The sequence below is a fragment of the Lepus europaeus genome, chromosome 20, assembly GCF_033115175.1.
Source record: "Lepus europaeus isolate LE1 chromosome 20, mLepTim1.pri, whole genome shotgun sequence".
Classification (NCBI taxonomy): domain Eukaryota; kingdom Metazoa; phylum Chordata; class Mammalia; order Lagomorpha; family Leporidae; genus Lepus; species Lepus europaeus.
In genome coordinates, this window is record NC_084846.1 from 63775059 (window position 1) to 63801206 (window position 26148).

The following is a 26148-nucleotide window of genomic DNA, read 5'->3' on the forward strand; positions in this document are numbered from 1 at the left end:
CGGGCCCGGCTGTCGCAGCGCGGCCGCCGCCGAGCCCCGCGGCCGGGGTGCGGGCGGGCGCCAGTGCGCAGGCGCGGCGGGCGGGAAAGGACGCGCTCGGGGCGCGCGCGCTGGGCAGCCGGCGCCCCAACTCCGCCCGCCGCGCCCCGGCGCCTCGCCGCCCGCCCGCCCGCCCGCCCCGGCGCCCCGGGCCCGCGGCGGCGGCCGCTGCATGGCGCTGAGATGGCGGGGGCGCCGCGCGGCGGAGGCGGCGGCGGAGGCGGCGGCGCGGGCGAGCCCGGGGGCGCCGAGAGGGCGGCCGGGCCGGGCGGCCGGCGCGGGCTGCGGGCGTGCGGCGAGGAGTTCGCGTGCCCCGAGCTGGAGGCGCTGTTCCGCGGCTACACGCTGCGGCTGGAGCAGGCGGCCACGCTGAAGGCGCTGGCCGTGCTCAGCCTGCTGGCCGGCGCGCTGGCGCTGGCCGAGCTGCTGGGCGCGCCGGGGCCCGCGCCCGGCCTGGCCAAGGGCTCGCACCCGGTGCACTGCGTCCTGTTCCTGGCGCTGCTCGTGGTCACCAACGTGCGCTCCCTGCAGGTGCCCCAGCTGCAGCAGGTCGGCCAGCTGGCGCTGCTGTTCAGCCTCACCTTCGCGCTGCTCTGCTGCCCCTTCGCGCTGGGCGGCCCCGCGGGGGGCTCCGCGGGCGCGGCGGCGGGGCCGGCGGCCGCCGAGCAGGGGGTCTGGCAGCTGCTGTTGGTCACCTTCGTGTCTTATGCCCTGCTGCCCGTGCGCAGCCTGCTGGCCGTCGGCTTCGGGCTCGTGGTGGCTGCCTCGCACTTGCTGGTCACCGCCACCTTGGTCCCCGCCAGGCGCCCTCGTCTCTGGAGGACGGTAAGTGCCGCTGTGCCCCGGATCTGGTCTGGGACGCACCTGCCCGGTGGGACCGGGAGCGCCCGCAGTGGGGCGCGCTTTTCCCTGTCGGGCGGGGGGTGGGGGGAAACTGAGGCCCCGAATGCGGGGAAGGGGCGGGGGTGTGTGTTCAAGGTCACCCAGACCCTTGGGAACGCAGCCGGGGATGGCACCCTCGTCCGGGCGCTCCTCTGAGCTGGAGTCCACCCAGCTCCCTCTTGGAGACGGGGTCAGGCAGGAGGAGAGGGGGGCTGGCCCAAGGTCAGGCAGCCGTTCAGCGGTGCGGGAGCCGGGGCCGTCGCTGGTTCTTTCGCTGCACCGCTCTCCGTGGGCGGGGGGCTCCTGGGCTGGCGGAGCGCGTAGCCCGGGGCTCCTCTTGGGAGCGCCCAGGGCGCATGCCGGGCTCGCCTCCCAGCCTTGCGGATCCGGGGGTAGATTGCAGGGGGGAGAAAGGACTTCGCCGCCGCTCCCTGCCCACCCCGCGCGCGTCTCCCGGGGCCGCTCTGTGCGGACCCGCCTGCGGCCCCGAGGGAACAGGTTTGCCAAGGTCACACTCTGGGTAGGCGCTGCCGCCGTCCTGACTGTGGTTCCGCCGCGCCCGAACTTTGCCACTGTCCTCCGAGCGGGGCGGGCGAGGTGGTGGCAAGGACGGGCTTCCAGCTCCTCCTTGGCTCTGGGGAGGTGGAGGTGCAGGCGGCCCAAGCTCTCCGCGGGGCTGTCGGAGGCGGTGGGGGGCAGCGTGCCTGGGGCTGGAAGTGCCCCAGGGAACGTTTGGTTTCTCCCTCTAGCTGCAGTGGGCAGGAGGGCCGGCTGAGTCAGGTGGGGAGGGGGCTCCCCCAGGAGAGGTTTGCAGTACTAGCGAAGGGGGGGAGCTGGACAGAGAGGGTGAGAGGGGTCAGACCCTGTGCCGTGGTCACTGGGCACTGGGACATACGGCTGGGTGCCGGGACAGGGGCATGTCTGGACTCTGCTTTAGGGGCAGAGAGAGCTGGGAGGTGCTCAAAACCACCACGGCCCCTAGGGGTGACTTGGAAACGGAGCTGGGAGAGGGGAGGGTACGAAGCAGGGGTGAAGGTGGAGAAAAGGGAGAATGGAGCCAGACTGCGAGACCCCTCCCCTTGAGGGCGGGGCAGGGTTCCCCTGCAGCCTCCTCTGGACACAGGTCGGCCTTGCCCATCTCAGGGACACACCTGTGCCTGCCCCCCAGGTCTGGGTTTAGCCGGGGCCTCATGCTGTCCCCCACAGGCAGACCTGTACCCAGGAGACGACCTCCCCACTCTGACCAGACACCCAGGCCCAGGGGCCCCGACCAGGCTGTTTTGGACAGGGACACAGCAGGTGCAATAAAAGGCTGCATTATTGTTTTCTCCTTTTAAATTGAGAATTTTCCTGTAGAGCCTCCAGGCTTTCATTGGAGATTAAAGCTTTGAAAAGGGAGGGGCTTTTGCAGAGGTGCCCACGTCACAGCACTGGTCCACCCGCCACTGGTGGCCTCAGAGGTGGCCGTGTCATAGCACTGGTCCACCCGCCACTGGTGGCCTCAGAGGTGGCCGCGTCACAGCACTGGTCCACCCGCCACTGGTGGCCTCAGAGGTTCCTGTGTCAAGCAGAGGTCCACCCCCCCACGGGGCAGCCTCTGGAGTTTCCCATGTCACAGCAGTGGTCCACCCCCCACGGGGCAGCCTCTGGAGGTTCCCGTGTCACAGCAGTGCCCCCCGCCCCCCCCGCCACGGGGCAGCCTCTGTCCCACTTCTCAGGAGGCACCTGGGCTCCTTTCCTAGCAAACGTTGGGGTTTTTCTGCTGCCAGCCCCTTGGGCACTGCAAACCCTGCCCTCCATGGGCCTCGGTTTCCCCACCCACAGGAGGGGCATGAGCCCCCCACCAGCAGTACCGTGGTGAGGGCTGAAGATCCCAGTTGTAGGAGCCCGTGGTGGAAGCCCCCGGTCGTCTTGAACACTCATAAGAAGTCCTCGGGTCGGCACAGTGGTCGTGGTGCTGACATGGTGTGTGGGTGTGGGGTCAACGCACAGAGACGTAGTGAGGGGCCTCCAGGACCCCCGAGGGGTCCCGTCTTCCAGGTGGAAGATTCTGGGACCTGTGGAGCTCCTGCCCCGTGTCCTTGAGGGTGAGCCAAGCAGGTGGTACCCACCCTCTGGAGCGTGGGGGCTGCTGCTGCTCTGCCTCCCATCCAGACCCTGCGTGGTCGCCTGCTGCCAGCAGCGCCGCCTCGATCCGGAATTCTGGGCAGGTGCATTGGATGCCCCCAGAGAGGCCGACTGACCACCTGGATGGGCGAGAGGACAGGAGGGGCGCAGCTTCGAGCAGGGGTCGCCCTGCTGTGCACACAGCCAGACCCTGCCCCAGGGTCCACGGTCAGAGCCCTGCGGTGGTCTCGAGCGGAGCCCAGGGTAGTGCTAGGGAGGGGCTGGTTGGTGACAGAGCCAGGTTAGCTCCCTGGGCAGAAGCGCTCCTCCCGCGGCACCTCCCCCCCCCCATGCCGTCAAGGACACCCTGGTTGCCTGGAGGAAGCCTCTGTGTTGCACTGTGACCTGGGTCCTCGTGCCTCCCCCTGGCCGCAGAGCCGGTGCCTCGTTCTCTTCCCAGAGCTCCTGCCCCTCCGCAGGAATCCCCCAGGCTCCCTCTGCTGCTGGGAACGCAGGCCGGTGGCTGCAGCGTATCTGGATCTGTGTGGGCTCGGGAGGGCGCCAGCAGGGTGGACTCTGTAGCTGGCACTCGGCTCCTCCCTCAGAGGCTCGCCCTGCCCGGGCAGGTTGGAGAGTGAGGGCGTGGGTGTGGGCCGAGCCCCCTGCGGACCCCACTCAAGGGACTGACAGAGCCCAGGAGGGACGATGGCATCTAGGGCGGGGCAGAGCATGCCCCACGCGCCCCTTGCCCAGCTGCCGGGTCCCCTCCTTTCCTGCCCCCATCGTGCACCAGGAGAGCCCAGGGTGTGGTCCCTGGCAGCTGGGAGCACGGGCGCTCTGAGCGCCCTGGCAGGGTGATGGGCGTCATCGTATGTTCTGAAGCAGCAGGAGCGCATTGCTGCGTGGAAGAATGAGTGACGCGTGGTCCTGTTTCTGCTGTGCTTCACCGTGGTCCGGATAGCCGAGATCGCCATTGTAGTTGGGGACGGGAGTCAGCTGACATTCCCTGTGCGGCCCCAGCTCCTTCCCGGCCCTCGTGCAGAACCACAGCGCTGGGCCGCGGGTGACCTGGTTGTTGGTGGCACAGCTGGCGGCCCAGGTGTGCGCCACTGATGCTAAGCGGCCAGCACTCACGCCTTCACCTGTGCGGGGCCCAGGGCCGGACACACTGTCTCCAGCTGCTCTGAGCCCGGCGCACCGCACTTCCCCTGCTGGCTCCGTCTCCTCGCCGGCTGCCCTCAGCTTAGCTCCTCCCCACCAGCCCCTCCTCATTGGCCCTCTTCTTCCCCAGCTGCCCTTGTCTTGGTCCTGACAGCCCCGTGGTGCTCACCTTCCTGGGCACGCCCCTGCCTTGACAGGAGGGCGACAGATGGGCACTCCTCCTGGGGCAAGGAGGGGCTGTGTGAAGACGGGGCTGTGAGGAGGAGACACCCGCAGGTGGTCTCCTTGTCCTTGGCTGGGCCCTCGCCCCCCACCCTCCCCTGTCTTCTGGCTGCCTGGGCGCTCCTGCCCTCCACGCCTGGCTCCAGGGCCCTGCACTCCCCCCAGTCCTGCCTGGGCGCTCCTGCCCTCCACGCCTGGCTGCAGGACCCTGCACTCCCCCCAGTCCTGCCTGGGCGCTCCTGCCCTCCACGCCTGGCTGCAGGGCCCTGCACTCCCCCCAGTCCTGCTACTCCCTCCAGGCCTTGTCTGCTGCAGCCCACGGGGGATGCAGATCCCTGGAGGTCACCCTGTGCCTCTGCCCAGAGTGGTGGCTCCCTGGGTCTGTTTCTCTGTCGCCTCCTGCCCCCCCCCCCCCAAAGCCAGTGGTCTCTGACTCCCACAGGGCAGCTGCAGGGAGGCTAGGCTGGGAGTCATCCTGGGCCCCGGGACTCCCACCTGCTCCGCCTCCACTGTCCTGTGCCAGGGCTGTCTCTGCTCCCAGCCCAGAGGGACTGCTGCCCGGGAAGGTGCTGGGGCCCAGTCCCCTGCGGGAGCACACGCAGGCAGCAGCTGCCTGGTGTGTGTGCTTCTCGGTGGCACTTCTGTGATCAGATGGTGTTGGGAACCAGGCTCGAGCTAGGGGCTGGGGTCCCCCCCACCCCCCGGGGAAATTAATCTGTGGAGGAGACCCTCGGCCTGCAGCCTGACGTGGGCAGGGGTTCAGGGGGCCTTGGGGAGGGGCATGGGGGACTGAGTGACCCAGGGAGCAGGCCAGGCCAGGGGCATGGTCAAGGAGGCCCAGGGGCCTGGAGAGAGAAGAGACCAGAGGTGGCCCCTGGTGGGGCGTCCCGCTCAGCAGGCTTCTGTGGGCTGGGGTCTGCATGGCCCATCCCCGCCACCCTCAGAATGGTCAGCATGCCCTTCTGGGACCCACGGCGATCCTGGATGATGGCCCTCTGCTGTCATGTCTCAGGCCCAGGGGGCCGGGTCTGTGCTCTCCTGGGGGACCGGCCGTTCCGGCAGGGGTGCAGCAGGGCGGGGCAGGTGGAGCAGGGGCTCAGTTGACCATTCAGGCGGAGCCCGGGTCTGCACCTGGGTGGACTTCCCAGCCCCTCAGGTGCTGGCATAGCTATGCGACCTGGGGCACAGGCAGTCCTCGGGCTCAGCCCCTACCGTCAGTGGGCTCCGTGCTTCTCCCGTGTCTATAACACAAGAGTGTCCTGAGCTCCCACCGTCAGTGCCTCACCCCTGGGCTGCAGGACAAGTGTACTTCCCCTGCCAGCTCTGATGCCAGTTGTGCCCTGCAGGGCCCTGTTACACGGGAGCTGTGTTTCACTGTCACACCTGCTGGTAGCTGGTAGCCTGTGAGCCTTAGCCATTGACGTGTGGCACCGGCCTGGAGCACCTGTTGGACGAAGCCCTGGCACGCGGGTGGTGGTCTCGGTCAGCCGGCAACCCGAACAGCCGGGCTTGGACAGCCCAGCCAGAGGGGCTGCGTGGTGGCGGTGCAGGTGGGCATCCCTGTGGCTGGGGGCTTTGCGGGTTTCTCCTGTCAGGCTGGCCCCTTTTGGGCCTGGCTGGGGCGCCCAGCAGGGCCCTGCGGCCTTCCTGAGGGACCCTGTTCCCACAGCCACAGGCCCCGCCCTTCACTGTGGGGCTGAGTGAGGACGGGGAGGCCTCCCCACTGTCACGCACTCACACACGTGCCCCCCACACGTGCCCGCCAGAGTGCTCTCCCTTTCTCACACTTCCACGGGTGCTCCCACCCAAAGGCACGCTCCTGTGCCCACTCAGGGCGTGCACTCGTGCACACACACTTTTGTCACATGCCCCTCGTTGGTGGGTGGCTGTGTCCCTGTCTCCGAGGGAGGGCCCGTCTGTGTACAGTCTCAGCGGCGCTGTGCAGAGGCCCTGCTGACGCTCAGCTCCTGCACCTGCAGATCGGTGACCTTGGGCGACCTCAGAGGTGGCCCCGGGTCCTCCGCTGCCCCTGTTACGTGTGGGGTTTCACGCTCGCCTCACTTCCTGGCTCCAAGGATGCCCCAGGCTCAGATCATGGTTTCTTGGTGCCATCTACAGTGGCCTTAGTGGCCGTGGGGACAGTGACCAGGACCCCAGGGTCCTAGGCAGGAAAGGGAGTGGAGCCGCCCACCAGCTGTGCGGGCCCCTCTCTCTGCCCTGTCCCTCCTGCCCCTCCCCACCCCCAGCTTCCTCCTCTGTCCACTTTGGCTCCGTGTGTCCTCAGTGATGCTCAGGGAGTCCAGTGTGTCCTGCCAGGGGACCCCCCAGCCCCCCTCCCCACGAGCCGTGCAGAGATGCCCGCCCCAGGAAGCAGACAGAGGCTGTGGGGGTTCTGGAGAGAGAGCAGGCCCGTGGGGGCCCCCACCGAGCGGCTGAGCTCTGGCTCCAGCGGGAGGCAGCGCAGACCGCAGGATCCGTCTCCATAGATTTACCGCGGGCAGAACCTGCTTTGATCTGGAGCTGGGCGTCTGCTCTGAGGGCTGGAGACTGCTCAGAGCCCGGAGCGCAGGGCTGCCTGGGGTGTCGGTGCACAGTCCGGACGCCGCTCTTGGGGGGGGATCACCGTGTGGGCGTGGGCGTGGAGGCGTGCAGCATGGTGAGCCTGGGCCCGAGCTTGCTCTCAGAAATCCTCTGTGCCTTTGCCTCTGGAATGAGCTGCGGCCTTCAGAGGGTCTGGAATAGTCCGCCCGTGAGCACGTTTCCCATCACGGCTGTTTATCCTCCCTCTGTGCCCTGCTGTCAGTGATTGGCCGAAGGAGCCCATGTGGGAGTCACGGTTTAGCCTGCAGATGGGGGGCTATTGAGAGGAGGCGCTGCATCTGTAGGTGCCACAGACGCCTGCCGGGCACCGACCACGTCCCAGGTGCCGTGCGGGCTCTGGTCCCTGGCTGGACCCTGTGGTTGTCGTTACCCAAAGCCCCTTGGCTTCGGTTTGTTCAGAGGTTGGAAATGGGCGGAGCCCTGAGCGCTCAGCTGACGCTGAGTCCCAGGTGTCTGAAGCTAGGGGAGGTGCCGAGGGCGTGGGTGGGCTCTCTGTGTGGGGGGCCGGCTGAGGTTGGGTGGGGGCTTGGGCCTGAGTTGCCCTCTGTGGGGGTACCCCCCCCCCCGTCACCGTGTCACTCACTGATCCTCTAGGAAGAGAGGTGTGGGGAGCTGCTGGCATCTGGTGGGGTGCTGGGCTGCGTGGGCCCCCATCGCTCTTCCTGTCTCCTCTCCCTTCTGCCTGCCAGCCCAGCCTGCACGGGTCCCGGGCGAGGGCCCTGGCGTGCCCACGTGGAGGGTGCGCGGTGGGTGAGCAGATGGTGGTGTGGCTGCTGCGTGGGGGCCCTGACACCCGGGGCCCCTTGGCATGGCGGTGCTAGGGTTGGCGCAGGAAGCACCAAAGCCGGCTGCTGCCCCAGGTCCCGCACGGGTCCGTCCCCAGGTCTGGGACCAAGGTTGCGGGTGTTAGACCTGCCATCGGTTGCCTGGAGGCCGCGGGTGTTAGGGACCTGCCATCTGTTCCGGGAGGCCCTGGCAGGTTCCCCCACTGCTGTTTGTTTTCTTTCTTGTCACGGGGGATTCAGATAGACACAGGAGGTTCCTGGAGTGTCCGTCCCAGCTCCAGCGGGGATTCACGTCCCGCCTGCCTCGGCCAGCAGGGCTGGTTCCAGGCCACTTTTATTAATTCAGAAGCGGAGCGCTAACGAGCCCTACGCTGATTGGAAAACACTCGCTTGGGATGTTGAGAAAACAGCCGCGGCTAGGGAGGGGCACGGCCGCCACGCGTGGCCCATGGTGCATGCCCGGGGTGGCCTGCAGTACGGCCAGACCGTGCCGGTGCTGTGGGTCCTGCCGCCGGCCGGGGCAGCAGGGGCTCCCTGGGCCCCGTGGATGGCTCCAGTGCCACCCAGGCACTGCGACCTGGTTGAAGGTGGCAGCAAGTCCCATTGAGGTGGAGTCCGGGGTCAGGAGGCCAGAAGCTGTAGTGACAGGCGTGGATGGATGGACTTTTCTCACTGGGGTGACACTGAGGGTGTCGTCTGCCCAGAAAAAGAGCTGGGGGGGGGGCGGTGTCAGAGGACTCGGAGGTTCTGGTCTGGGCAGGGGCCCCTGTGGCTACATGTGGCACAAGGCTGGTGGGGGGGACGGGCCATTTCTCCTGGGACGTCGCGGGGGCGAGGCTGGAGCTGCCCAGGTGAGTGACCGTGAGCGGTGCTCACCTGCTGACCGTGAGGCACGTTCACGCGGTGGCCTTGGAGGGTGCCTGCTGGTTTCCTGTGGTTACTCTGGGCTCCCCGGGCAGCACCCTCTCTCCATCACAGCCACATCCGTCAGCCCGGCTGTCACCCGGTGCCGCTGTGGCCGCACCCCTGTGAGGCAGCAGAGCGCCCGGCCCCCAGGGGCGAGGGGCTTCGTCGTCAGGAATGCCTGAGTGTTGCCTGATTGGTTGTTTATCTTCGCTCTCAGCGTGGGCTTGTGATGTTCATTTGACGCCGTGGGTTTGCTGCAGTTCCACTTTATTTGGTGACCGGAGTTGTCCGGCTGTGGTCCCGAGCTCTGTTTGGCCCCCGAGTCCTCTGACCCCTGTTGGGTGTGGGGTCAGCACCTTCCTTTCTTCCTGGTGTTGGGGACGCTCCGGGTTCCATCCTGCTCTCGTGGCCTGGCCCAGGAACCTGGCCTTTCCCGGGAGCACCGCCCCTTCTGTTGGTGAGGCCATTATGATAGAGACCAGTCCCCAGGCCCAGGCGGCCTCGTGGCTCCTGGGCGCCCTTTGCTGTAGGGGTGGACCCATCTGTGTGGACGCTGGCGCCATGCCCGCCTGTGTCTCTGTTGAGCTGAACCTGAGTTGCTCCGGGTGTGACTGGCTCCCTGTGGGCCCCTGCGGCCTTGCCCAGGCTAACTCGTGGCCTCCTCCCATGGGAGGCACCTGGGAGTGGGGGTGGGCAGACAGCGACCTCCTGCGGCCCACAGGGGACAATGGCCGCCTGGGGACCGTGCTGTGCTGTTTTGCTGGGTCCCAGGACCAGGGAGCTCTTGTGCTCGGGACTGGCGGCTCGGTCCCCAGAGGCTGCCCCAGGTTGTCCAGCTGCTGGTCACTGTGTGTTTCCCGTGGCTTCGGTGGTTCTGCTGGGCGCTCTCCCTGTGGTGGGCGGGCCAAGCAGTGCCTGGCCGGAGCCAGCCCACGTTCCTGTGGGAAAATGACCGAGGGAGGGCCTTGGCCTCGCTGCTCACCCTCTGCCTCCTGTGTGAGCTGGGGGCTCTGATTCAGGGCTGAGTTCTGCCCCCTCTCTGGGCACGAGCGGGCGCTGGTGGGCTGTGGCCGGGGCACCACGTGCTCTGTCCACTCCGTGGGCCTGCCTGTCCAGTGGGAGCTGGGGTGCAGAGTGCGGCGGGGGCACGAGGAGGGTGGAGTAGCTCCACCCAGCTCCACACTCAGCTCTGCAGTGGGGGTGGAGTCGTCGGGGTGCCCGTGATGTCGGCGCGACCCTGGTGTCCACACAGAGCCTCCCCTGCACATGCGGAAGTTGTGTTGTGGCTTGGAGCGGACCTGAAAGGAGCCGCCCCGGCGGTCTCACAGCCCCCCCTCCCCCGCCTCGCAGCGGCCCCCTTCCCTGCGATCCTGGTTCCAGCGCAGGGCGATGGGAGGTGTGAGAGAGCTCGGAAGGAGGTTTTGTTCTTGATTGCAGTTTTTGTCTTCAGACCGGGCTCTGCCTTTCCCTTCCTGCCGCAGGTGGACACTGGCGCCCAGTGCAGCCCCTCTGCCCCTCTGCACCCTCCCAGACCCCACGCTGGCTAGTGGCCGGCCAGGTCCATGCTGTGTCGTCCTGAGGGACTCTGCTGCACCTGCCTCCCCTGCTCAGCCCTGGCTGTTGTCCTGCGTCAGGCCATAGCCACCCTCTCACCTCCAGCTGCCCTGATGCCGGCTCCTAGCTGTGCAGGAGCCCCTGGGACCCTGAAGGCTTGTTCATCCTGTGCTGAGGGGCAGAGATGCTGCGGCCTGCAGCCTCCCCAGTGCAGGGTCACTGCCTGTGTCTGACTCCTGGCCCTGAGATCCCCGGTGCAGGGTCACTGCCTGTGTCTGGGACCAGACGCCTGGCCCTGAGACCCCCAGTGCAGGGTCACCGCCTGTGTCTGGGACCAGACGCCTGGCCCGGAGACCCCCGGTGCTGGAGTCACCGCCTGTGTCTGGGACCAGACGCCTGGCCCTGAGACCCCTGGTCACTGCCTGTGTCTGGGGCCAGACACCTGGCCCTGAGACCCCTGGTGCTGGAGTTACCGCCTGTGTCTAGGACCAGACGCCTGGCCCTGAGACCCCCAGTGCTGGGGTCACTGCCTGTGTCTGACTCCTGGCCCTGAGACCCCCAGTGCTGGGGTCACTGCCTGTGTCTGACTCCTGGCCCTGAGACCCCCGGTGCTGGGGTCACTGCCTGTATCTGGGACCAGACGCCTGGCCCTGAGACCCCTGGTCACCGCCTGTGTCTGGGGCCAGACGCCTGGCCCGGAGACCCCCAGTGCTAGGGTCACTGCCTGTGTCTGACTCCTGGCCCTGTGACCTTGGGAGCTTTTCCATATAGCGGCAGGCCTTGCCCAGGGCTCTGTGAGGGCTGGGGGCAGCCCCTGTGGCCCCCCGTGCTCCAGGCCCTCGCAAGGTCCCCCATCCTCCACAGCCTCCAGTGTGCCTCAGGTGGGGGTGCGGGCGGCTCTTGGCTCCGAGCCTCGCTGTCTCTGGGTGTCCTGTGGGTTCCCAGGCTCCGTGTTCTTCTGCCCTCTCTCCTGGCCTCCATAGCCCTGCAGTCCTGAGCAGTCACCCCTGGGACTGGTTTGTGTCCCTTTGGTGAAGTTACTTCCCTGGGGACTGACGGGGCCGGAGGGTTCAGCACCCACCATCCTCCCTGGGGCCACTTCACACAGTGCCATCTGCCAGTCTGTTCTCAGTGCCCGAGGAGATGGGGAGGGGGCCGAGCTGGGGTGGGGGCTGCAGGAGTACAGCCTTGTGCTGGCAGGGGGGGTGCAGACTGGCCCACCTGCTCCTGTCCTCGGTGACGTGGCCCCCAGTGGCCGGGGAGATTCAGAGCAGCCCAGCCACTGTCCTCTCACGAAGCAGTTAGAAGAGCTGGGGCCATCCCTGGTTTGGCCAGGTGGCTGAAATGGGCACACCTGCAGGGTGTGGGCTCAGGAGACACAGTGGAGGAGGGGGCCCTCACCTGAGAGCTGGAGGCACAGGCAGCCTCAGCTCTGAGCTGCGCGTGGGATTCCGTCCCCAGGGCTGCGGGGGGCAGCGACGGGCAGCCTGTAGGAAAGCACCGAGCGAAGCATTTCTGCAGCGGGGGTGTGGCTCAGCCTGGACCTGCTCAGAAACGCAGAGCCGAGAGTCACCTCCTAGGTGAGGGGCCCGGGAAACACAGCGACGCAGCGGGAGACCATGGCTGTGGGAGAGATGGGCCGACTGTGCCCCCAGAACCTCCAGGTCACTGACACCGTGGCCATGAGCACCCAGCAATGCGTTCCAGGCGCTGTAGGAGAAAGCAGGCTCTAAATCCCAGCCATTCTCTGACGGGATTCGGAAGAGCAAGGACAGGAGGAGTGGCAGATGGACCTGCCACAGTGACATGTCGGAGTCACAGGGAGACATGGTCACTGTGAGGTGGTGAGTTCACAGATGGTGAGGTCACAGTGAGGTGGTGAGGTCACAGTGAGGTGGTGAGGTCACAGGGAGGCATTGATGTCACAGTGAGGTGTTGAGGTCACAGGTGTTTGTGTTACAGGGAGCTGTTGAGGTCACAGTGAGGCATTGGTGTCTCAGGTGTTGAGGTCACACTGAGGTGTTGTCATAGTGAAGTGTTGAGGTCACAGTGAGGTGTGAGGTCACAGGTGTTTGTGTTACAGGGAGCTGTTGAGGTCACAGTGAGGCATTGGTGTCTCAGGTGTTGAGGTCACAGTGAGGTGTTGAGGTCACACTGAGGTGTTGTCATAGTGAAGTGTTGAGGTCACAGTGAGGTGTGAGGTCACAGGTGTTTGTGTTACAGGGAGCTGCCGAGGTCACAGTGGAAACTTGAGATCATCGTGAGGATTTCCAGGGACCTGGGGAACCCTCTCCGTGGATGTCACGCCATCCTTGCTGAACCTCTAACGAATGCCTGCCTGCATTTTGCTTGGTCCTTGGAGGCTGTGGTCTTGGGGTAACATCAGGCAGGGTGGCTCTTCCCCTTGTCCGTGTGTGCTGTTGAGTCGTCGAGTTTGTCAGTGGAGGGCTGTGCTGGGCAAGGGGTAGCTGTCCAGGGAGGTTTTGGGCTGGGGGCTCTGACCACGGGGGCCTGCAGATGCTTTCCTTAGTTCTCACTCCAGTCCCCTTCTGAGACTGTCTCTACTGTCCTGGGATTCCTGTGACTGTCTCTACTGTCCGGGAATTCCTGAGGCTGTCTCTACTGTCCTCGGATTCCCATACTGTGGGATGTCCTGGGTTTCCTGTGACTGGGATGGTCTAGGTTTCCTGTGACTGTGGGATGTCCTGGGATTCCTGTGACTGTGGGATGGTCTAGGATTCCTGTGACTGTGGGATGGTCTAGGATTCCTGTGACTGTGGGATGTCCTGGGATTCCTGTGACTGTGGGATGATCTAGGATTCCTGTGACTGTGGGATGATCTAGGATTCCTGTGACTGTGGGGTGTTCTAGGTTTCCTGTGACTGTGGGATGATCTAGGTTTCCTAACTGTGGAGTTTCCTGTGACTGTGGGATGGTCTAGGATTCCTGTGACTGTGGGATGATCTAGGATTCCTGTGACTGTGGGGTGTTCTAGGTTTCCTGTGACTGTGGGATGATCTAGGATTCCTGTGACTGTGGGGTGTTCTAGGTTTCCTGTGACTGTGGGATGATCTAGGATTCCTGTGACTGTGGGATGATCTCTAGGATTCCTGTGACTGTGGGGTGTTCTAGGTTTCCTGTGACTGTGGGATGTTCTAGGTCTTCTGTGACTGTGGGATGGTCTAGGATTCCTGTGACTGTGGAATGTTCTAGGTTTCCTGTGACTGTGGATGTCCTAGGATTCCCATACTGTGGGATGTCCTGGGTTTCCTGTGACTGGGATGTTCTAGGATTCCTGTGACTGTGGGATGATCTAGGATTCCTGTGACTGTGGGATGATCTAGGATTCCTGTGACTGGGGTGTTCTAGGATTCCCATACTGTGGGATGTCCTGGGATTCCTGTGACTGTGGGATGATCTAGGATTCCTGTGACTGTGGGGTGTTCTAGGTTTCCTGTGACTGTGGGATGATCTAGGTTTCCTAACTGTGGAGTTTCCTGTGACTGTGGGATGTCCTGGGTTTCCTGTGACTGTGGGATGGTCTAGGATTCCTGTGACTGTGGAATGTTCTAGGATTCCTGTGACTGCGGGATGTCCTGGGTTTCCTGGGACTGTGAGATGTTCTAGGTTTCCTGTGACTGGACCACAGGTTTTATTTCCAGCCTCCTGATGTGTGTACCTTGAGGTGTGACAGTGCCACATGTGGCACAGAACAGTTGTCAGGCGTTTGAGGCAGTTATGAATTGGGAAATGTCACTGAAGCAGTTACACGTTCTGAGTGTGGAGCATCGGCTGCTGGCACACCTGGAGACTGCAGACATAATAAATTATTAGATTGGTTACAGTGATACACCTGCTTCATTTGATCTGTCTCATCGGAAAGTCCCTCAACATAATTATAAGATTTTGTTGGCTTCCGAGGGATTTCGCTGCTGTCATACAAGCGTTTGCAAGCAGTAGGCCAAGTTGTGTTTTTATCAGGCAAGGTGGAGTCACTCCTGAGGTGCACCTGCCGTTGTCTGCCCAGCGCTGCTTCAGGCCTGGCCTCCAGACCGAGGTTGTGTCTCATACCTCAAGTCCAGGGTGCCCAGGTCGCCCTCTCGCTGGTCCTGGTCCTGTTCTCTATTCCCCCATGGCCCTCGGCCCAGCACCCAGTGGGTGCAGTGCTGCCAGTGCGTCCCAGGCCATCTGGACGGCTCCTTTGTGCTCCCTGATGGTGCTGTTTGTGTCTTTGGTCTGTTCAGTGGAGTGTAGCATGCCGCCATGTCTCAGGTACTTGTGGTCAACCTGTTGTCAGTCATGTCTGGGTGCCATGGTTACCCTGTCATTGGGTGATGTGTGGTGCACAGCCGTATCTGGGTGTGGTTACCCTGTCATTGGGTGGTGTGTGGTGCACAGCCGTATCTGGGTGGGGTTACTCCGTTGTTGGGTGGTGTGTGGTGCGCAGCCGTATCTGGGTGGGGTTACCCCGTTGTTGGGTGCTGTGTGGTACACAGTCATGTCTGGGTGCCATGGTTACCCTGTTAGGTGATGCATGGCGCACAACCAATCTGGTTGCCATGGTTACTCTGTTGTTGGGTGGTGTGTGGCGCACAGCCGTATCTGGGTGCCATGGTTACCCTGTTGTTGGGTGCTGTGTGGTACACAGTCATGTCTGGATGCTGTGGTTACCCCGTTGGGTGGCATGTTGTGTACAGTCGTATCTGGGTGGGGTTACTCCGTTGTTGGGTGGTGTGTGGTGCACAGCCGTATCTGGGTGCCATGGTTACCCCGTTGTTGGGTGCTGTGTGGTACACAGTCATGTCTGGATGCTCTGGTTACCCCGTTGGGTGGCATGTTGTGTACAGTCGTATCTGGGTGGGGTTACTCCATCGTTGGGTGGTGTGTGGCGCAAAGTTGTATCTGGGTGCCATGGTTACCCTGTTGTTGGGTGCTGTGTGGTACACAGTCATGTCTGGATGCTGTGGTTACCCCGTTGGGTGGCATGTTGTGTACAGCCATATCTGGGTGGGGTTACTCCGTTGTTGGGTGGTGTGTGGTGCACAGCCGTATCTGGGTGCCATGGTTACCCTGTTGTTGGGTGCTGTGTGGTACACAGTCATGTCTGGATGCTCTGGTTACCCCGTTGGGTGGCATGTTGTGTACAGTTGTATCTGGGTGGGGTTACCCCGTCGTTGGGTGGTGTGTGGTGCACAGCCGTATCTGGGTGCCATGGTTACCCTGTTGTTGGGTGCTGTGTGGTACACAGTCATGTCTGGATGCTGTGGTTACCCCGTTGGGTGGCATGTTGTGTACAGTCGTATCTGGGTGTCATGGTTACCCTGTTGTTGGGTGGTGTGTGGCGCACAGCCGTATCTGGGTGCCATGGTTACCCTGTTGTTGGGTGCTGTGTGGTACACAGTCATGTCTGGATGCTGTGGTTACCCTGTTGGGTGGCATGTTGTGTATAGTCGTATCTGGGTGGGGTTACCCCGTCGTTGGGTGGTGTGTGGTGCACAGCCGTATCTGGGTGCCATGGTTACCCTGTTGTTGGGTGCTGTGTGGTACACAGTCATGTCTGGATGCTGTGGTTACCCCGTTGGGTGGCATGTTGTGTACAGCCATATCTGGGTGGGGTTACTCCGTTGTTGGGTGGTGTGTGGTGCACAGCCGTATCTGGGTGCCATGGTTACCCTGTTGTTGGGTGCTGTGTGGTACACAGTCATGTCTGGATGCTCTGGTTACCCCGTTGGGTGGCATGTTGTGTACAGTCATATCTGGGTGGGGTTACTCCATCGTTGGGTGGTGTGTGGCGCACAGCCGTATCTGGGTGCCATGATTACCCTGTTGTTGGGTGCTGTGTGGTACACAGTCATGTCTGGATGCTCTGGTTACCCCGTTGGGTGGCATGTTGTGTACAGTCGTATCTGGGTGGGGTTACTCCATCGTTGGGTGGTGTGTGGCGCAAAGTTGTATCTGGGTGCCATGGTTACCCTGTTGTTGGGTGCTGTGTGGTACACAGTCATGTCTGGATGCTGTGGTTACCCCGTTGGGTGGCATGTTGTGTACAGTCATATCTGGGTGGGGTTACTCCATCGTTGGGTGGTGTGTGGCGCACAGCCGTATCTGGGTGCCATGGTTACCCTGTTGTTGGTGCTGTGTGGTACACAGTCATGTCTGGATGCTCTGGTTACCCCGTTGGGTGGCATGTTGTGTACAGTCGTATCTGGGTGGGGTTACCCCGTTGTTGGGTGGTGTGTGGCGCACAGCCGTATCTGGGTGCCATGGTTACCCTGTTGTTGCATGGTGTGTGGTGCACAGTCATGTCTGGATGCTGTGGTTACCCTGTTGGGTGGCATGTTGTGTACAGTCGTATCTGGGTGGGGTTACTCCATCGTTGGGTGGCATGTTGTGTACAGTCGTATCTGGGTGGGGTTACTCCATCGTTGGGTGGTGTGTGGCGCACAGCCGTATCTGGGTGCCATGGTTACCCTGTTGTTGGGTGCTGTGTGGTACACAGTCATGTCTGGATGCTGTGGTTACCCCGTTGGGTGGCATGTTGTGTACAGTCGTATCTGGGTGGGGTTACTCCATCGTTGGGTGGCATGTTGTGTACAGTCGTATCTGGGTGGGGTTACCCCGTTGTTGGGTGGTGTGTGGCGCACAGCCGTATCTGGGTGCCATGGTTACCCTGTTGTTGCATGGTGTGTGGTGCACATTTGTGTCTGGTGCTGAGGTTTCCCTGTTGTTCAGTGGTCCGTGGTACGCGGTTGGGTGTCTGGAGACCTGCGGTTGCCCCGTGAGTTCCGGGCTGGTTGGGACCTGTGGCACCTGCTCCCTGGGCAGGGAGGAAATGCCCGGCTCTCACCAGGATGCAGAAGTCCCCCCTCCCCTGCTGGAGCCCTCCACTGCACACGGCACGTGCAGACCCCAGCCCTGCTGGGGGGTGGCTGGCTGGGCCTCCCCTCTGGGGCGATGCGCTGTGGGCCCAGGGGCTCCTGAGCAGCGCCTCTGTCTGTCTGTCTGTCCTGTGATGTGGGGACAGAGCTTTGTCTTGGGGACCGGGTCTCCCAGTGTGACAGGGCGAGTCCCTGGCTGTCACATGGTCCTGTGAAACGTCCCCTTCTGAACCGTGTGAGGTCTTGACTGGAGCTGGGTTAGGGTCAGGACGTCGTCGATGCTGCGCTCCTGTTCCTGGGGTCCTTTAGCCGAAGCCGCCTCCGTGCGGGGGGGTGGAGGCCGCAGGAGGTGTGCAGCTGCCACAGCTCGGCCCTGGACTCCGGCCTGCAGACCCAGAGTGTGTCTCCAGGGCACAGGGCGCGCTACGTGCAGCAGCCCGAGCTGACTGACGCTCAGAAAGTGCGGCCGCGGCCTGTGGCCTGCAGACGCCGCGTTCTCCCTGGGTCCTTGGACGCGGTCATCCTGGGTCGGGGCCGCCCTGGCGACATTGGTCAGCTTTTCCCCAGGCTCTGCCTCTGAATACTGTTGCATGGGAAGCACGGGGCATTTGGTCTTCAGAGCGTGGGGGTGAAGTTCGGTCTTCAGCGCATAGTGAGGGTCCGGTCTTCAGCGTGTGGGTGTGGGGGGTCCAGTTCAGCCCCTTCCCTGGGATGAGCTGCTAGGGTGGGCTGGTAGTCCATCGGCTTGGAGAGACGGGGGTGAACCTGCGCCTGGCTCGTGGTGGCTTTGTCTTGAGTGGCCGTGGCTGCCCTGTGGCTGTCAGCAGGGGTGCTGGGGGGCCTGTTGCTCCCTGGACAGCCTGTGGCCCTCAGCTCCATGGGAAGTCCAGGCCCTGAAGGCACGCGTGTTCTCTCCTGCAGCTCGGCGCCAACGCCCTGCTCTTCGTGGGCGTGAACATGTATGGCGTGTTCGTGCGCATCCTGACCGAGCGCTCACAGCGCAAGGCCTTCCTGCAGGCACGGAGCTGCATTGAGGACCGGCTGCGGCTGGAGGACGAGAATGAGAAGCAGGTGAGTGGCCCCGGCCCCGTGGCCCCTCTGCCCCCTGGGGTCGCATGGGCGCTGGGTCCCGGCTGGTCTCCGTGTCGGGTGGCGGGCCATATTCCCAGTGTCGCACGTTGGCCCTGGGGGCACAAGACTCCCTCAAGGTTGTGTAGGAGTCGCATGGATGGGCAGCTGGATTGGCTGTCCCCGGAGGGCTGACCAGCTTGCAGGCAGTGGTGCAGCGGCTGGCATTGGGTGCGTTGCCTTCTGGATGTGCCTGCAACAGGCTAATAGGGCCAATGCGGGGACAAGGCGGGTCCTGGCTGTGCCCCTAGGCCTGACCCACAGGCCCCAGCGGCGTGGACCAAGGGCTGAGGCCTCCATAAGCTCGGTGTTGGCCCTGCATGGCCGGCCCCAGGACATGCTGGGAGTTGGAGTGGGGCAGGGTGGCCACAGTGGAGGCTGCGGCGTGGTCCTGGACACATCCTGCGTGGCTGCCACCCCATTCTCACACCCCCAGGCTGGCCTGGCCTCACAGGTGCATCCCTCGGTGGGTCTGGCCAGGCTCTTTCCCAGCCTGGGGCTCCCAGGCCCTCCCAGGCAGGGGCTGTTGGGAGATGGGAGAGGCAGGCCCTGTTTCTGAACTGTGTTCCCTATGTCGTGACGATGGGGCGTGGCCGTGCTGACTGCATCGTGATGGCACCTCGTGTGCACAGTAAAGCAGGACATAAGTAAGAAGTAGATCACAGAGGTGTGTTAAGATCACGTGTGTGTTGCCATCTGTGCATGTGTATGGAAGGACACACGGGTGCAGTACATGTGTCCGTTTGCATATGTGTGGAGAAGCACGTGTGGATATTGCATGTTTGCCTGTCTCCGTGCACGGGTACACATGTGTGTCTTTGTGGCCTATGTGTGCACCTGCACGTGTCTGTGGGTGTGTGTGGAATTTGCATATGTGAGCGTGGCCATAGGTCTGTTGTGCGTAAGCCTTAGTCTTCCGACACTGTGCCCTGAGCCGAGGCATCAGCGCCAGCAGTGACGTCCCCTGGCTGCTTTCTGAGAGGGGCTCGACCTTATTTCTCTCACCCACAAGGTCCTAGAAATGAGTCCTAGAAGCCCTGTTTCCCCTTAAAACCTCCCCCGAGTCCTGGAGAAAGCAGGACATGCTTGTGTGCATTTCTTTGTTTTCTTAAAACCTGCTGCATTGGAGAGGCAGAGACAAAGAGAGGGCGGGCTGGGGGGAGGCTCCGTCTGCTGGCTCAGCCCCCAGGTGCCTGCAGTGACCAGGCCTGGGCTGGGCGGAAGCTGGGAGCCAGGCACTCAGTCCAGGTCTCCCCGCGGGCGACAGGGACTCAGCTACTGGAGCCACCGCCGCTGCTTCTCAGGGTGTGCGTCAGCGGGAGCTGGAGCCCTGGGAGGGCAGCAGACGCTCAGCTGAGGCCGTCCGACGTGGGACACGGGTCCTTTTTTTTTTTTTTTTTAATGTAACATTTATTTGTTTACTTGAAAGAGAGAGAGAGAGAGAGAGAGAGAGAGATTGATTGATTGATTGAGATTGAGGAGAGAGATTTTCTGTTTACTGGTTCACTTTCCAAATGACTGCAATGGTTGGAGCTTGGGCAAAAGCCAGGAGCCAGGAGCTTCTTCTGGGTCTTCCTCATGGGTGTAGGGGCCCACGCACCTGGGCCATCTTCCACTGCTTTCCCAGGCCATTAGCAGGGAGCTGGATCAGGAGTGGAGCAATCAGGACACAAGCCGGTGCCCATATGGGAGGTCGGCGATGCAGGCAGCAGCTTTACCCACTATGCCACAGCGCTGGCCCCATATCCCCTCCTCTTACCAGTGTACTTTACGATGGCTGCTTCGCTGTGCCTTTTCTGCATGACCTACAGGAGGGGACCAGACCAGAGCTCAGGTTCACCAGCTCTGCTCGCACAGCTCTGACATCAGGGGGCTGGCGCTTCCCCGCCCGGCCAGCCTGCAGTGGGATGGTGATGCCCGCTGCGCGTCCCCGGCCCTCTCTGGTTCTGACGCCAACAGAGCCCGGGGCTGAGGCTCAGTCCCCACGACCACCACCGCTCCAGGGAGCTGGTTCTGAAGTGGAGCCGCCAGGACTCGAACCAGTACCCACATGGGGTGCTGGTATTGTAGGCGGTGCCACAGTGCTGGTCCCTCGAGGTCATTTCTCTCCCAGGTTCCTGGGCGATTCTCTAAAGTTTCCCTGCCTGCAGCACTGGCTGTGTGGGGCCCTGACGAGCCTGTTGGAAATGCAGAGTGTGGGGCGCTGCAGGCAGCCGGGCCCTGGGGAGCCGCCCCTGGGGAGCAGCCCCGTGCCCCGTGAGGCTTCTCATCGCCTTTGCTTGCCCCCTTCTCTCTGTCCCTGCCTCTCCCGCCCCGCCCCTGTGCTGCCGCAGACACCGCCCTGCCCGCCAGCCCCTGCAGGGCTCCCGGCTCTCCCAGACCAGCAGAGCAGCGGGGGCGCCTGTCTTCCAGCCTTGTGTTCCTTTGCTTAGAGTCTTCGTTTCCTTCCTGGCTTCCTCTCCTTCAAGGCGGAGCACAGACCTGGAACACGGCCCCTGGGAGCCCGGGGCCCTCCTCGTCGGCCGCTGCCCTCTGCCGCCCCAGCCCGGGCTGCCTCTCAGGGGTGGTACCCGGGCCTCGGGGTCCGCCCTGCCTCCTGCTGGATCCAGGAAGGAAGGGAGCCCTCTGCCCTGTGGTCCTGCCGGCTCCGCCCTCTGCCCTGTGGTCCTGCCGGCTCCGCTGGTCTCCGATGCCACAGGCGTGCGGTCTGCTCCTGTCTGAGCACTGGTGTTTGGGGAGCCCTGCCCAGGCATCCCCTATGTCCCTGTGAAAGCGCAGCCTCCCGTGTGCATCCCGGAGTGGGGGGACCCTACCCACAGCCTGCTCAGTTCGCGACACTTCATTCAGTGGCTGCCACTAGCGCCGCCTTTAGCCACTTGTGCCTGTTAAGATGGGTGATGGGGGAGCACCGATTCTGGGGTGACTGGGGTGCATCCCACATGGGGGATCCAGTGTTGTCACCAGGGGCCAGGGAGTGGGGCCTGCAGGGGGCCGAGCCTTGGGGTGGGCGCGTGGGCAGGGGGAGCTGGGCTCCCGTGTGAGGGGCTGGGCGTCAGTGGAAGGAGGTGACCTGAAGGGGGCAGGAGGCAGGGTGGCTCCTTGTCTCCTATGTCTGCTCAGGGACGGCTGCACACGGTGGCGGCACTGGTGCTGCACGTGGAAGGGGCCCGGACACCCGTGGGAACGAGGCGCTGGCCGTCGGGAGTGAGAGCCGGGCAGGGGAACAGGTGCACAGGGGGGACTTTGGGGCTGATTTTGTCCCTTCCTGAGGATGAGTGTGATACCCACTGGGGCCTGGCGGGAGGTACCGTGGGTGAGGAGAGGGCCCAGCTCCCAAAGCGAGTGCTTGACTCGAGACCGGAAAACACCTTCCCCCGGACACGCCCAGCAGACGGGAGGCCGAGTGAGAGACCGCTGCCCTGAGATGCAGGCCCAGCACTGACACCCCTGGTCCCGTCCCGGGGATGTGACGGAGGAGATGGGCGATGCTGGGAGAGCAGCTTCCTTGTGCAGGGCCTGGGCGGGGCTTCTGCTGCCTGCACAGTTGGCGGACCCATGCTACAGGGCCCACAGCCCAGGCGGACCCCAGGAGCAGGGTGTGGTCCTGGGTGGAATCCAGCGAGGACCAGGCTGGGTCTCTGTGCCCACCTGTTGCTGAGTTGTGCACCAACCCTGGGAAGTTGCCAGTCACAGCAGCCGTGGACTGAGGAGAGCAGGTCAGGCCTGGGAGGGTGACCCAGGGGTGGTCCCCAAGGCGGGTTGTGGGCTGGGTCCTGGATGCTGTGGGTGGCCAGTGGGTGGCCAGTGGTTGGACAACTGGCGTGGGCCTGGCATGTGAGGGGAGGACGCCGGGGCCTGGTGCCGCCCACCTGGGTGAGACCGACCAGGTGCTCTTTGGAGGGAGAGCACATGGCCCCTCCTTCTCCAGGCACCTTCATGCCCTTTGCGCCTGCATCTGGTCCCTGCCCCCACACCACCTTCCTGCCCAGAAGCCCCTGTGGAGCTTTCTGGGGTACCTGGGAGGGTGCACCCCAGCTGCAGGGAGTGAGGGTCCTGGAGGTGCGTGGGGGAGAGCTGTGGGGACCCAGCCCCTCCCATGTCCCCCGGAACCAGGCTGTGCAGCTGAATGCCAGGAGGTGGTGCCTGAGGAGAGCCCTGGCGCTCGTGGCACAGGTTCCGGCAGCACCGCCCCATGGGGCCTGCGTGTGGGAGGCCGGGGGCGGTGAGGGCTTTGAGGGAGGTGTAGCAGTCGGCCAGGCCAGGCGGGAGGTGGGAGCTGCAGGTGGCGTCCAGGCGGCAGGCTGGGGGCCATGGGACGTCTTCAGCAGGGCCGTGAGCTCTGGCTTCCTTCTGCGTGGAGAGGTGGGGGCGGGGCCTAGACCACCTGGGCACCATGGGGTCCTGGGGTCCGGCCCTGGGCTCTGTGCCGGTCACAGCTGAGAGCCCAGGGAAGGATGCCCTCTGCCTCTGGGGCTCTCCCCCCTGCCACCCCCCACTGCACCCAGGAAGCCTGGGGCCCCCAGCTCAGCACCCTCACCCCCACCGTGGAGCGCGGGTCCTCCCGGGGGCCACCTGTACCTCAAGTGCGTTATTGAAGCAGAATTCCAGAAAGAACACGTGGCTCCTCACGGCGCACCCTCCCCCAGCGCTGTCCTGGCTGGGTGAGTGGAACGGCCTGGGGGCAGCAGGCTTCCCTCTGAGTGATGCAGGCTCCATGCAGGGTGGGGCCCCACCTCTGCCCCGCCCTTGTTCTTGTCCATCTTGGTAGTTTCCATGACGACAAATTGCAAGTTCAGAATAATTAAATGCTTTCCCAGTATTTATAGAATTATTGTTCTTTAGAATTGCTATAATTTTATATTAATTATACTTAATATGTATTTTTATGTAACCTTAATAATATTTTGGTCTTATTTAATCCTGATATTAAGTAGCAGTAATACTGCTATACAGAATCACTTTTATGATACTTTTTGGGCCATGAGCAGAAACTTTGCATCTGCTAGAGTTCTCCCCATTACACCCCCACTTGCATCTCAGCCAGGCCTCGGCACCCCTGCACAACCCCCCCCAACCCCTCCAGTCTCAGCAGGCCTCGTCACCCCTGCACCCCCCCAACCCCCCCAGTCTCAGCCAGGCCTCGGCACCCCTGCACCACCCCCCACCCCCCAGTCTCAGCCAGGCCTCGGCACCCCTGCACCACCCCCCACCCCCCAGTCTCAGCCAGGCCTCGGCACCCCTGCACAACCCCCCACCCCTCCAGTCTCAGCCAGGCCTCGGCACCCTGGTGTCCCCCCCTGTGTGTCTCCACGGGCCACGTGAGGGCCATCTCTCCTCTGCGGCTGGCTCCTTGCACTGAGCCCCGTGTCCACTGGGTGGTGTGAGTCAGTGTTGAAACGGTCCCTGTTGGTGGATGGAGCACGTTTTGTTTCCCCGTGTGGGCTGTCTTCATTCTGGCCGCCTCGGGCAGACCGCCTGCAGGTCTGTGTGTGGACGCGGCCTCGCCTCTGCCGGGTCCGTGCCTAGCAGGGAAGTCGCAGGCCCCGGGGGCGCTCTCAGGCCAGGCTCATTCCCACAGCGACTGTACTGTTTTCTGTTCTCAGTAGGACGAGCTAAGGCTCCAGCGCCTCCATGTTCAAAATCTTTTGTTTTTCATCCACTTGCAAGTCAGAGAGTGAGAGAGAGGAAGGGAGTGGGAGTGAGAGCAGAGTGAGAATGGGAGAGAGATCGAACCTGCTGCTTGACTCCACAAATGGGAGCCCCTGGTCCAGGGCTGGACCAGGCTGAAAGCAGGAGTCGAGAACTCCACCCAGGTCTCCCACGTGGGTGGCAGGGACCAAGCCCCTGATGCAGTCCTCACAGAATGCACCAGCAGGGAGCTGGATTGGAAGCGGAGGAGCTGGGACTTGAACTGGAGCTCCCGTGCGGGATGTGGGTGCCCCAAGTGGCCGCCCAGCCTGCTGTGTCCGCCCCTCACCCCTATCTTTTTTTTTAAACTTTTCAAAAACTTTGAGCTCCCTGTCGGCTCACGTGGATTTGTAAGAAGCAACGCCGAGGCCCCGTGTGTCCTTGACCAATTTCCTTCTGGGGACACGGTGAGGTCGCAGGTGCAGTGTTAGAGCCAGGAGCTGGACGCTGGGTGGGGGCACGGGCATCGCTCCCTGTGAGGATCTGTCGCCCTGACATAGCCACACCTGCTCGCTGCAGCCATGGCCCCGTTCTCCGCTTCTGTGAGTTTGTAATTTCAAAAATGCCACGGACATGGAATCCCGTGGTCTGGCTTCCTTTCACCCAGCGTGCTCCTTGGGAGAGCTGGCCCTGTGGCTGGTTCTGTTGTTTTGCTGGGTGACAGCGTCAGGTGTGTCCGTATCATCACTAGCCCTTTGCCCCTCGAAGGACGCTTTGGGAGAACATTCGTGAACAGGTTCTCATCTGAACGTAGCTGTCGCTCTCTGGATGAATGCCGGGAGTGCAGGGGTTGCACAGTTAGCTTCTCAGACAGCAGAAGCTGTTTTCCAAAGCGTCTACACCGTTTCCATTCCTGGCAACATGTGTGTGTTTGTGTCTTTTGTCCACTTGCTTTGTTAAAAAATATTTATTTATTTGAGAGGCAGAGAGAGAGAGAGAGAGAGAGAGAGAGAAAGAGAGAGAGATGTCTTCCATCCACTGGTTCACTCCCCAAATGGCCTCAATGGCCAGAGCTGGGCTGATCTGAAGCCAGGAGCCAGGAGCTTCTTCTGGGTCTCCCACGTGGGTGCAGGGGCCCAAGTACTTGGACCATCTTCCACTGCTTTCCCAGGCTATAGCAGAGAGCTGGATTGGAAGAGGAGCAGCTGGGACTAGAACCAGTGCCCACATGGGATGCTGGTGCTGCAGGCGGCAGCTTTACCTGCTACGCCATAGTGCCGACCTCTCACCCACTTCTCAAGTGGGTTCTTTAACTCTTGGCCTTAGCTGCTGTAACTTCCATTCCTTCCCTGGGCTGTATGCTTCAAACACATTTCCCAAAGCTTATCCTCTCATCTTAAGCTCTTTCAGAGAATTCACGTCTCTGATCTTGATGAGGTGCGATTGATTGGTTTTTCCTGCCACGGGCTGTGCTTTTCATGTCAAGTTTAAGGCCTCCGCCCACTCCTTGGTCCTGAAGATTTTCTCATGTGTTTTCTTAAAAGTTGTATAGCTTCGTATTTTGTGGTTAAATCTGTGAGATACGGTCAGTCAGTGTTTGCAGCAGGTGTGGGATTTGGGCGAAGGTTTGTCTTCTTCCTATGGATGTCCACTTGCTCCAGCGTTGTTGAGAAGTCTGCTCTTCCTCCATTGAATTCCTTTGGATCTTTGTCAGAAATTGATTGGGTTCATTTGTGAGGTTCTATTCCTGGAGTCTTAGGTTCCAGTTCTTGTTATATTGTACTGTGTGGTTATCCTGCAACCAGTATCACAGAGTATTGATTAGTATTGTGATGTAATAAGTATTGAAAGCCAGTAGGTTAATCCTCTGCCTGCAGTGCTGGCATCCCATGTGGGCGCTGGTTTGAGCCCCTGCACCAGTGTGGAAGACCTGGAAGAAGCTCCTAGCTCCTGCCTTCGGATTGGCATAGTTCTGGCCATTGCAGCCATTTGAGGAGTGAACCAGTGGATGGAAGACCTTTCTCTCTGTCTCTCCCTCAGACTGTCTGTAACTCTGCTTCTCAAATAAATAAATTAAATCTTAAAAAAAAAGATGTTTAAAAAAATCCAGTAGGTTGATTTCTTCTACCTTACTATTCTTTTTCAAAATTATGTTGGCTATTATTATTATTTATTTTCTTTTTTATGTAAGTTTTATGGTAAACTTGGCTGGAATTTCGATAGGAATTGTGTTAAGTCTGAATTCAGTTTGGAGAGCA

At 62.3% G+C, this 26148-nt stretch overlaps 1 protein-coding gene across 1 annotated transcript in view; it reads left to right on the forward strand.

Moving 5' to 3' along the window:
- Window positions 1-222: 222 nt before the first annotated feature.
- ADCY1 (adenylate cyclase 1) overlaps window positions 223-26148 on the forward strand; it is a 96334-nt gene continuing 70408 nt past the window's right edge. Inside the window, exons 1-2 of the mRNA XM_062178598.1 lie at window positions 223-864; window positions 18056-18205. Coding sequence (XP_062034582.1) covers window positions 223-864; window positions 18056-18205 — 792 coding nt within the window. The remainder of the gene's footprint in view (window positions 865-18055; window positions 18206-26148) is intronic.